We start from the raw sequence: 12500 nt of genomic DNA on the forward strand, positions 1-12500 counted from the left end.
GATCGTGTCGGTCGGCTCTAGTCGGATGTTGAGACCTCCATCTATCGTTCAGATCCAATCGGTACAACTTTTGTTACAAATTAAATACACTAAAAGAAAATGATTAAATAAAAATCAATTTTAGAGACAAAATATAATTAGTTGCTATATTGATTAAATTAGATATTATTTTAGAGATTAAAAAAATTATTAGTATCTAAATTTGTTTTTATTATTGATAAATAGTTTCTAAATTGGTATCTACACTACAATAAAAAAATGTTTTAACAGAGGTTTATTTTTACAATACCAAAGGTTAAAACCTTCGTTAAGTCATTTATCCTAGGTGGCAGTTTCCTCCGCTAAATCATCTATGGGGAATGTGTTACTTGGGGTGTTTTAAAACCTCTAAAAAAATCAGTATTAACCTTAGTTAAATACAATTGGTTTAAGAACCTCCGTAAAATACCATGGGTTTGAGAACCTCCATAAATACCATGGGTTTCATAGCCTCTTTAAAATATTATAGGTTTCACAACCTTCGTAAAATACTATGGGTTTTAAAACCTTCGTAAAATAGTATAAGTTTCAAAATCTCCGTAAAATATCATGAATTTTTGAAACCTCAATAAAATATCATAGATTTCACAACTATAAACATTCATGTGCTTTATGTATTTTTTGAATCATTTATCATTTATGCATTCGCGTGCTTTTTTAATCAATATTAATTATTATTTCGTGCAATACTTGTTCCAATTTTCACAACCTCTAAGCTAATATAAGTTTCACAAGCTCCATAAAATAGCATAGGTTTCACAATTATAAATATTCATATTCATGTACTTCATGTGTTTTTTTTTTTACTTATTTATCATTTAAGCATTCAACTGCTTTTTTTAACCAAAATTAATTATATTTATTGTATTTATTTATCTTTTATAAAGTACTTTCTTAATGACAGTAAAATGTTTTAAGTTATAAAAAATATTTTTTTTATCAAGTATTTTTTCATGCTATACTTGTTTCTATTTCCTCCGTAAAATAATATATATTTCAAAAATATCACATGCTTTTAAAATCTTCATAAGTTTCACAATTATAATCATTCATATCCTTATGTGTTTTGTTTATCATTTAAACATATACGTGTAACCAAAATTAATTATATTTATTTATTTATCTTTTATAAAGTACTTTTTTAATGACAATAAAATATCTTAATTTATAATAAATATTTTCTTATCAACTTGAATTATTCTTTCGTACAATACTTGTTCTAATTTTCACAACCTCCCTGAAATAATACAAGTCAACATTGTATTGTGTGTTATCTTTAATTTGCTGTATAATTAATTAACAATGCAGAATGAGGCATTTATAAGCGTTGGAAGTCATCAGTATTTGTAAGCTAGGTGTATTTTTGTATACGTTTCTTAGAATTTTGTTTTCAAATACAGACGTATGTAGTTTTCGTTCCAAGATATTTAGAGATTACGTGAATGATTTCAAAATAGAAAAAACAATACCTCTTTAACACCACACTTCATTACATATATATATATATATATATATATATATATATACACTTAACAACTAAATTTTTAATAAAATATTATATAATAATAAAATAATAATAATCATATGATTGTAGTAGAATGGTTCTAGACTCTTAAGTTCAATTTTGCTAGAACTCTGTTTTTTTTTCTTTTTTTCTTAGTAATATCTTTTGCAACAATATCTAATCAATCCTTTTTTTTCTTAATTGTTTTGGTTTATATACTCATAATCTTTTCCATTTATTCGATGTTCTATAATTTCCTGAACAAAAAAGTAAAATATAAATGCTTATTAAGTTTAATTTTCTTGACATATTGAAGAACTAGAAAAAGAAAAAGCACTAGGGAACAATGGCAATAAAAATATAAAGGTAAAAGTTCCAACCATTTGCCATTAAATTAACAATACAAGTTTTTTTAATAATATATATACAAGTTATTTCGTTTGTTTCGAAAACCCTAAATATTGGAGCCAAGGCTTTTCTATAATTGCTAAGTTTACTATGTACGACCCATTTGACCACGTGTTATTTCTCGCAAACCTCCACTTTATCATTTTGTATTGTTTTTTAGCTTTGAATATGAATATGCTATGCATGAACTTTCAGCTCTTCAAGGTCATCCTAATATAATTTTATGATAATTTTTTTATTAACAAAGAATAAAAAAAAATAAAAAAAAATACATGCCCTAATCCTTATACAAAAATTGGTCAAAGATGAACTTATTTAACACTTAAGGAACAAAAATCTTGTTAAACTTTATAAATCACCAAACCAAACATCAAAAACACATAAAAAAAAAAAAAAAGTCATAGCAACACACAAAACACCTTTTCTCAAAAGTCCTAACATCTTTTATGTGTTTTTTTACTCATTTATCATTTAAACATTCATTTGATTACCAAAATTGTTTATGTTTATTATATTTATTTATCTTTTATAAAGTACTTTTCTTAATGAGAGTAAAACGTTTTAGTTTATAACAAATATTTTTTTTTATCAACTTGAATTACTCATTCGTGCATTGTTCCAGTTTCTCACACGCACACCACCAACAATCTCTAATGCAGCAAAATATTTGTTCAGTTTCTTTGTACCTTTATTTCCGCTTTTGTGTGTCAAGATTCAATTAATTTCACCAACTTCATTGGATCCCATTACAATTACTAAGATTTTCACCTCAATCACGCTCACCAATTTCTCACACAAGTCCAAGTCCCACACAAACACTGACAGACCAATTTACAGCACCACGAAACTACATACACTATTCAAAAAATCATCAAATAAAATTTAATTTTAGAGATTAAAAATAATTAATTATTATATTGACTAAATTAGATACTAATTTAAAAATTAAAAAAATTATTATTTTTTAAATTAGTTTTTATTATTGATAAATAATTTTTAAATTGACACTAAAAGAAATCATGAAATAGAAACCAATTTTATAGACTATAGATAATTAGTTGTTACAGTGACTAAATTATAAACTATTTTAAAAACTAAAAAAAATGTTTCTAAATTAGTTTATATTATTGTTAAATGGTTTCTAAATTAAAATTTAATTAGCAATTAAGGTTTTTGTTACCAAATTTAGAATTAAATAATTGGTAGTTAAAACTTTGGTTGGTAATTAGATACTAATTTAAAAACCATTTAACAATAATAGAAACTAATTTAGAAACTAATTTTTTTTAGTTTTTAAAATGGTCTCTAAATGTTTTTCTTGTATGTGATATCTAATTAACTACCAAAATTTTAACTACTAATTATTTAAATTCTAAATTTGGTAGCAAAAATCTTGATAGATAATTAAATACTAATTTAGAAACTATTTATAATAATAAAAACTAATTTTAAAATCAATAATTTTTTTAATCTCTAAAATAATATCTAATTTAATTAATATAACAATTAATTATTTTTATTTCACTATTACATTAAGATGCATTCTACAACAGTTACAATTTGCTTTGTTGCCACGTTTTTGAACCGTGAGCTACTGCACCTCCAGCGATGATTTAATTTCAACTCAGCATTCCAATTTGTTAAACAAAAAACTACACCAATTTGGTTCATGTAAAGTTTATTTTGAATTGCAATTCAACTTTAATACCAAATTGTTCCTGCCTAGTACATTCCAGCCAAAACACCAAATTTGTACAGTTGAATCAAAGAATAGTTCAGAAATTGAAATCATATTTCAGAAAGTAATAAATTTAGAACAAGAAAAACACAATGACTCTGCCTTATCCAGGAACAACAAAAACAATAGTTTCAATTTTCTACTAGCACCATCAGCATATTCAAGCCACAAGTTAAAGCATCAATACAACATTATTTTTTCAAAATATTTGCTAATTACTCTTTTATAATATTTAATTATTTAATTATTTAATTATATCATGTTTTTTTATTATTATTATTACATATTTAGGAATTATATGTTCGGTTTTATTAAAAACTAATTTTTCTTTTACAATATTAAAATAATAATTTATTAAGTTACGAAAAATTGTCAAATTTGTTTATTCTCTTTCAATTATCGAGATTTGTTTTAAGAATTTAACAAAACATTTGTTATTTACAAATTATGTCTTTAAGTTTAATGTGTTTTTTTAATTATTATTATTTACGAATTGTATATTCAATTTTATTGGAAATTGAAAATTTTGATATATAATGTTAAACGAGAACTAATTGTCAAATTGATTCACTATCTACACGCGTGAATAAATTATATATATAATACTGTTTATTTAATTAACAGAATGATTAATTAATTAGTACCTATTTTCTATCTTTTTATTGTAATATTTTTAGTTTCAATTATCTAACTTATATAATTTGTCTCAATACTATTTTAAAATGGATAAATAAATTTACAAAATTAGAAAGTGCAATCCAAATTTAATTTATCAAACAAAATATATTACTTACAACACACAAATATCAAAATTATTTTTATAAAATAAAGTAAGAAATTTAAATTTACTTTACCATAAATTATTTTTATTGATTATTTTGAAAATTTTAAAATAATTTTTATCGATTAACATATTTTAATTACTTATAAAAAGTATTTAAGTCATCAATTTTAAATATTTAAATTTAGTGTCTACATATAATTTTAGACAAATAATTTTATATTTCTAACTATTTCTTACAAATTATTTGAAATTTTATTTTGTAAGAATAAATTTTATACAACACCATAATTAATATATGTATATATTAAAGAAATTATATAATAAATATATTACAAATTTATTACAAAAATGGTCTAGTTTTGTTTAAAATTTTGTCTCTAGCTACATAAATATTATATATCTTTTAAAATAATTATATTCATTGGATATAAATGAATTTTATGAATAAGTATTAATACTCAATTATACAATACGGTTAACTTTTGAATATATATATATATATATATATTATTTTTTATTTGGCATGTTTTATCATAAATGAAATGTTATATAATTATTATCTAAATTAATTAATATTTATTTATTTATAAAATTACTTATGTTTTAAATTTTAAGTTAAACTTTAAGGATTTGCTGGTTCAAAAATAATAATATAAAAAACATTTTTTCTATAACTAAAATTTGTAATTTTTTAATGAATATAATGATAGACTTCAAATTTTATATATTAAAATCACAATTATAAATATATTACAACTCAAAATATTATTACTAATTTATATAATGTTTATATTTTGATATGATTTAGTTACTTATCTATACAATAATTAAAAAAATATATAAATTATGTATTAAGCACTTGATATACATATTTACAAATTTTATTATATAACATAATTGAATAATAAATAGGATAAATATGATATTTTTTTTTACTTTTTTATAAATTTTCTTTCATACCTTAAATCAATTATATCTTAAAATTATATTTAGAAAAAAAAAAATTTATTAATGGTAATATGGTTTTTTTGTCTCTTCTTTTAACGAGCACTAATACAGAATAGTTCATTAACGACGATTAAAAAGGCTATAAAGATGATTTTCAAACTGTATTATCTTATAACATCAGATTGAATAACAGATGTTGTTCTTTCAAAGTTGGATACATTAGGGGAAAAAAACCTTAGGTCACATTTTTTCTAAATAATTTCTGAAATAATGTAGCCATATTTTCTAGTATTTCAATATGCGAAAATCATAGGAGAATGAAATAAACACAAGTACAATTATGGCAAAATACACTTTGAAATATATGAGAATCATATTTAAGATAATTTTTTCCCAAAATTATATTCTTAAAATAAACTACTCATTCTGCAAGCACATTGTTCATATTATATGTCAAAGATGATTTTCAATTTTCAAAGTTAGAAAACCCTAAGCTACTTGATGCTATGAATCCCAAAGATTTGATAACCAATAGGATGCAGAACCAATAATAGAGGTCTCTTTGGGAAGGGACTACGATTTACAAATGTAAGGTTTTGTGAAGCTGTAAAGGCATGTTGTTTTTATTGCTACTACAAGAAATTATGCAATATTTTATAGCATAATTATGCCATGCAAAGCACTAGAAGTGCCAAAAAGCAACGATTTCATAAAAAAATATGCAAATAAAATTTAACAGAGAACCAAAACAGAGCACAATCAAGACATTTGCATCACGCTAAAAGACAATCACAATAAAAAATTTCAATCGAACGAAACATTTAAAAAAATCCCAAAAAATATATATCAGAAATCAAATCCAATGAAGTTCATCCCCAAACCCTAAAATTGTTTTTAATCCTATTTTGACACTGAAAACCCTACCACATGCGAAAATGGAAGGAAGAAAACGTAAATTTGTCTCTTCACATCATTTTGCTTTTGGCAATGTCATTGTCGTGAATGAATTTGAAGAACGAACCGCTTACCTTACTCACATAATGCCACTCCTAGTTCGTAACAAATGGCTTAGGGTTTTAGAGTTGTCTTGGTTTTGACTTAGGGTTTCACTAGTGCAGAAAGGCAAAACAGGGGCGCCTTATTAAGTGCGGTTTTACGAACAGACGCAATCGTAGAAAATGTGGTGGCATTTTTTAAATTAAGTTCATTTACAAATGCGACTATTTGTAACAGCCGCACTCGTAAATCAAAGCGCTTGATTTTACGAGTGCGGTTGTTACAAATAGCCTCCCTCGTAAATCATTTTTACCTTAACTTCACTTCAGAAGCGCGCCATTCACTACTCTTTTTTTCTCCAGAAGTGTTCCGTGTTTGCACTATGCTCTCATTTGCGCTTCGAGTTCCTCTCTTTTTGAAGCGTTCGTGCCTTCGTGGTAAGTTTGTGAGCTTTCTTTCTTCTTCACCATTGTATTTTTTGTTCATACAATGTATTGATACTATTCATACTGTTGCATTGCCTTCATTGATACTGTTGCATTGCCTACGTAGGTTCCTCTCTTCTTGCTTGTGTGCTCCGTTGCTGCTTCCCCGTCCACCGCCTCGTTCGTTGTTGTCGTCGTGCCACCTTGGCAACGTTGCCTTCACACACAAGGTTGGTTTTATTTTTTGAATTTTTCTTTAGTGTTATGAATTTTTTTTATGTATTATAATTTTTATTTTTTAAAATTTATATTATTTAGTGTTTATTTTAATTTTAATTTATATTTGTTGATCAAGGATGATCTTGAAGCTTTGATGTCTCCAAATCCATGATGTTTGATGGAAGGCTGGAGTTGTTGTGTGTGTGGGAGGGTTTTGGGTAGAATGATGTGCAATCCACTCTTTGTTTGAATCTAAAACAGTTTGGAATCAAAACTTTTTTGAAAAATAATGTTTTATGAAGAAGTGGAAAAACAACCTGTTGTTTTGTCGTTTCAATCGGTTGTTTATCACTTAGAGGTTTTTGAAAAGGGTTTGAAGCTGTTTGACTTGGTTGACTTTGCTGTCAAACCAATTCAATCGGTTGTTTTGAGGATTCAACCGATTGTTTATTGAAAACCCATAAAAAAAATTTATTATGTTTGCAAATCAGCTTTAAATGTTTTCTAGCTGAATAGGCTCATACTTTAAATGTTTTTAACAACATTTGGAGTATTTAAAAAGGTTGTTATACTCTCTTAAAGTTTGATAACAAATTTGAGACATTGGTGAGAGTGTGAAAACAAATTTGAGTTTTCAAGATTTGCATTCAAGATTTTGGGTTTTCTCAAAGAAGTGGAATAGGATTGCGGTAATCTTTCGATTTGATCTTCATCAGGTGTAATCCTTTCTGAATCTATTGTATTTCTGAATACTGGTGTGTAAGTGCAGAATAAGAGGGTGTTCTGATTTCTGTGGTGTTTGTGTGCCAAAGGAAGTGTGTTTCTTGAGGTGTTCAAGGTCATTTCTTTGGTGGTGTGTTTGTAATATGGATTTTGATTGCATTGTAGATACCTAGTGGTTTCTGAGGACTGGATGTAGCTTTTGGGATAAGAGTGAACCAGTATAAATTGCTTATGTGTTTTTCTCTTACCCTTAACTCATTTAAATTTTGCTTTTAAGTTGTTTTTGCTGATATAAACAACTGGGTGAATCGCAAAAACAACCGGTTGATTTTCTGTTAATCAACTTAAACATTTTTAATTGATTGCTTTCTGGATTTCTATATCTGTGATTCTGATTTGAACTTCATTATACCTTTAAAGTTTGCGAAAATCTTTCATAAACAATTCACCCCCTCTTGTTTAAGGCCATATATTCTAACAATTGGTATTAAGAGTTTGGTACTTGAAAAATACTCAAGTTTGATCCTAATTTTTTTTTTCTTATGGCTGAAAAATTACCCTTTGGGGAGGGTGCATCAATAAATAGACCACCTTTGTTTTGTGGTTTGAATTACCAATTTTGGAAGTACGTATGCAGATCTTTGTTGAATCTCTTGATAAAGGAATATGTGATGCAATTGAAAATGACCATTTTATTCCTAAGCTTGAAAAGGATGGTGTTTCTATTGAAAAGCCTTGGTCCCAATGGACTGATGCAAAAAACAAAAGAGCAAAGTTTGATTGCAATGCAAAAAGTATTATCACCTCTGCCTTAAATTCTAATGAGTTTTTCAGGGTCTCTCAATGCAGATCTTCTAAGGAGATGTGGGATACTCTAGAGGTAACTCATGAAAGAACGAACGATGTAAAGAAGGCAAGGAAACATACTCTAATCCAAGAGTATGAGATGTTTAGAATGCTCAAGGGAGAATCAATTGCGGATGTGCAAAAACGATTCACTTACATTGTCAATCATCTCGTGAGTCTTGGAAAGGTCTTTGACAAAGAAGAGTTGAATATCAAAATTCTCAAATGTCTTGATAGATCTTGGCAACCTAAAGTTACGACTATCTCAGAATCAAAGGATTTGACATCTTCGACTACAACCTTCTTGTTTGGAAAGCTTAGGGAGCATGAGTTGGAGATGAATAGACTCAAGATTCAAGAGAGTGAAGATAAGCATGTAAGAAACATTGCCTTGAAAAATGCCAAGCACAAGAACAATCAAGTTTCAAGTGATGAGAGTGAAGGAGAAACTCTTAGTTTTCTGTCCAAAAAGTTCAGCAAATTCATGAAGAAGAATCGCAACAAAGACTCCAATAAAGAAAGGTATGACAACAAGAAAACTAGTGATTTTAATGCTAACAATTATACTTGCTATGGTTGTGGAGAGCAGGGGCACATAAAGACTGAATGCCCAAATAAAGAGAAGAAGTCGAGCAAGAAGGAAAAGAAAGCAAAATAAAAAAGAGCCTACATTGTTAGGGATGAAAATGATGTCTCTTCATCTAGCTCCTCATCAAGTGAAGATGAAGAAGCTAATATGTGTTTGATGGCCAAGGAAGAGGATGATGCAAACAGTGTAAGTTCTTGTACTTCTTTAAATGCTGAAAATTATAGTCAACTTCTTCAAGCTTTTAAAAAAACACATGAGGAAGCTAATCATTTGGCACTCTTAAACAACCGATTGAAAGGGTTGAATAACTGGCTTGAAAACAGAGTCAAGGCATTGGAAAAAGAGTTGGAGAATTCAAAAACTGATTGAAAATCTAGAAATAATTTACAAGAACTCTTCTTGCAAGTGTGACTCTCTTGTTTGTGAAAATTGTGAATCTCTTGAAAAGAAGGTTCACTATCTTGTGAAAACTGTGGATAGACTTTCAAAGGGTAAATCCAACTTTGAGAATGTCTTGGCATCTCAAAATTGTGTTTTTGGAAAAACAGGTTTAGGTTTTAATCCACAGAGCAAGAAGAATGAGTTTTCAAAGTCTTTTTCAAAACTGGCAGAAAAACAACCGATTGAAAAATCGAAACAATCGGTTGTTACATGATTTATTGCATGAAGAGAGGCCACTCTGTTAGATTTTGCAATACTAGGAAATATTTTGTTCCTAAAGGTGTTATGAGATGGATTCCCAAGAATTGTGAGGTTCCTCGTGATAAAGTTAATATCAAAGGACCCACATTTGTAAGAGGACCAAATCTTGTTGCTTGATTTCATGGTTTTGCAGGATTACTAATAGATTAAGGAGTCTTGAGTCACAAGATCAAGCTTATGAAGGAACTTTCTGGACTTCCAATTACTGTTTTGTACAAGCTTAGTCTTCTTGAAAGCCAAGAGAAGTTACTTGATCATGGACAATGACTCATTGAAAGAACTACATTGGCAAAAGGATAAAACTTTCCTTGTTTTAATTTTTTTTAATAGTCTTTAATTCAGGTGTATGATAATTGATGTCTGTATTTTTCATCTATGTGAAGGTGCATGTAAAACTTTCTTTCTGATGCATCTCTGGCAATCTATTATTAATCTATGAAATGCTTTAATCTTTGTCACAGAAAAACAACCGATTATTTTCACGAAACAACCAATTGTTTCCCTCTGGCAACACTGCATTAAATTGAGTTAATTTCTCTATGCATTGTTTCTGTTGTAGATTCTTTTCTCAAGAAGTTACAAGTCAAAATTGCTTTTATTGTTGGTCAGATTTTGTGCAGAAAGAGTGTTATTTTGGTCATGAATGGAATATATTCCATATCTTGGAAATTCAAGAGCTTTTATGACTAGTCAAATCCACATGTCATGACCATGTGCTTTCTGGTATTAGCTGACATTTTTCTATGCAATCTTGGACCAAATAATTCTTCTTGAAGACTGAAACCCACTAAATGGCAAGAATTGAAGCTGCTACTTGTGCATTTGTAGAACCCTATGCAGTTGTTTTTCTTCACAAAAACAACTCATTACCACATCTCTTGCTGTTTTTCAAATTTGCTATTCCTTCTCAAACTGGTTTCTGTTTTTCTCTTTGCCTTCATGGATGCCACACCTCTTTCATCAAAGAGGATCAAAACAAGGGTTGTAAGAAGGGGAGGACGCATTTAGGCATGGTTCTCGGGTGAAGATAAAAAGATTGAGAAATATCTTCATGAAACAAGTAGGAAGACAATAAACAATCCAAAGCTTATCTCTTTCACTTGGTTAAAGGAGCAGAAGTTGGGTGAGCTGAGAAGTCTTCTCAAAGAACAAATGCTGAAGAGGTTCTTGGAGATGTCAGGGAACACATACCCTGAACTTAAAAGGGTATTGTATACCGACCTTCAATTTGTTGGAAATAACCTTGTTTCTCAAGTAAAAGGGCTTGATATGGAGATTACACATGAAGTATGGACTGCCATCACTGGATTAAAGTATGCAGGGCTGCGAATCAACAAAGGAAACATTGGTGTGGTGGAGGAATTTAATAAAATTCAGTTTTACAAGAATTGCTTGGAGAATCCTCAAGCTAAAGTGACAAATTTTTCAGTGGGAGGTCTAAAATTGAATGAAAGGCTAATTGCCTTAATTGTGACATGGATGCTTACACCTAGGGGGAGCAATCCTTTTGTGCTTACTGAGGAGGACCTTGTCTACATGTATTGCATTATGAACAAGGTCAAGATCAATTGGATCCACATCATTAAGGAACACATCCAGAAATCAATGAGGTTAAGTGACTATCACTATCCATATGCTGTATTGATTTCTAAATTCTTGAATTATTTTGAAGTGGACCTTGAGGAAGAACAAACTGAAGTTGTGAAATCATCTCTTGAAGTGAACAATGGTTCACTTAACAAGATGGGTTTCACCAAGATTGGTGGAAAATGGGTGAGCAAAGATGGTGATCAAGGTAGTTCCTCAAGTGGTGTGCATGCTGGACAATAAGAGAAAGATTTTGATGCTGCTGAAGGTGTTGGAGTTGATGCTCAAGAAGAACATACTGTTACTGATATAGGTGCTGGAACAAGTGCTGGAAATCAAGGAGAAATGATTCTCTCAATGTCTCCTTTTGAGAGGTTTATGGTTAATAGAATGAACAACTTTGCTAAAAACCAAAGGAATCTCCATGAATTTTGTGTTACAAATTTTCATAACTTTGATGACAAATTCCAAAGCATGGATACACGTTTCTAGAACCTTGACGAACAGATTGAAGTTGTTCAAAACCAAATATTTGAGCTGCAGTATGGAAAGGAAGATTAAAGCAAAGTTTTAGTTATGTTTATGCTTATCTTGCTTTAATTTTTGGACATTTCTTTCTTATTTTTGTTTTTATTCCTTTCTTCATTATATTTGTGAAGACAAATAGGGGGAGAAAATGTTGGTTTATGTGTTGTGTATGCTGCTATTACAAACTCTGATTTCAAGTTTTTAATTCTGTTGCATTGCTGCTGCTACACTCACTGCTTTTGGCATATTTTTGGACTGGTTTTTCTACTGTTTTGATTATGCATAAAACTAGTGAATGTGCCTTGATAACCTGCTACCATATATGTTCTATGTTTGTATAGTTTTTGTTTGCAAGTACTGGTTCATATTCAAACAGATCAACACAAGCAACCAGGGATTTGTCTTCATCAAATAGGGGGAGATTGTTGATCAAGGATTGTGCATGAAGCGAAAATACATGATGT

At 28.8% G+C, this 12500-nt stretch overlaps 1 protein-coding gene across 1 annotated transcript; it reads left to right on the forward strand.

Annotated features, from left to right (window-relative positions):
- The first annotated feature begins 8415 nt into the window (after positions 1 to 8415).
- Positions 8416 to 9288, forward strand: LOC137838825 (uncharacterized). Its single transcript, XM_068648047.1, has one exon. The coding sequence runs from the start codon at positions 8416 to 8418 to the stop codon at positions 9286 to 9288; it is 873 nt and encodes a 290-aa protein (XP_068504148.1).
- Positions 9289 to 12500: the final 3212 nt, after the last annotated feature.

Source organism: Phaseolus vulgaris, chromosome 4 (assembly GCF_000499845.2).
Source record: "Phaseolus vulgaris cultivar G19833 chromosome 4, P. vulgaris v2.0, whole genome shotgun sequence".
Lineage (NCBI taxonomy): Eukaryota > Viridiplantae > Streptophyta > Magnoliopsida > Fabales > Fabaceae > Phaseolus > Phaseolus vulgaris.

Coding starts and splice junctions, on each gene's coding strand:
- LOC137838825 (XM_068648047.1), top strand. CDS start 8,416: ATGCAGATCTTTGTTGAATCTCTTGATAAAGGAATATGTGATGCAATT.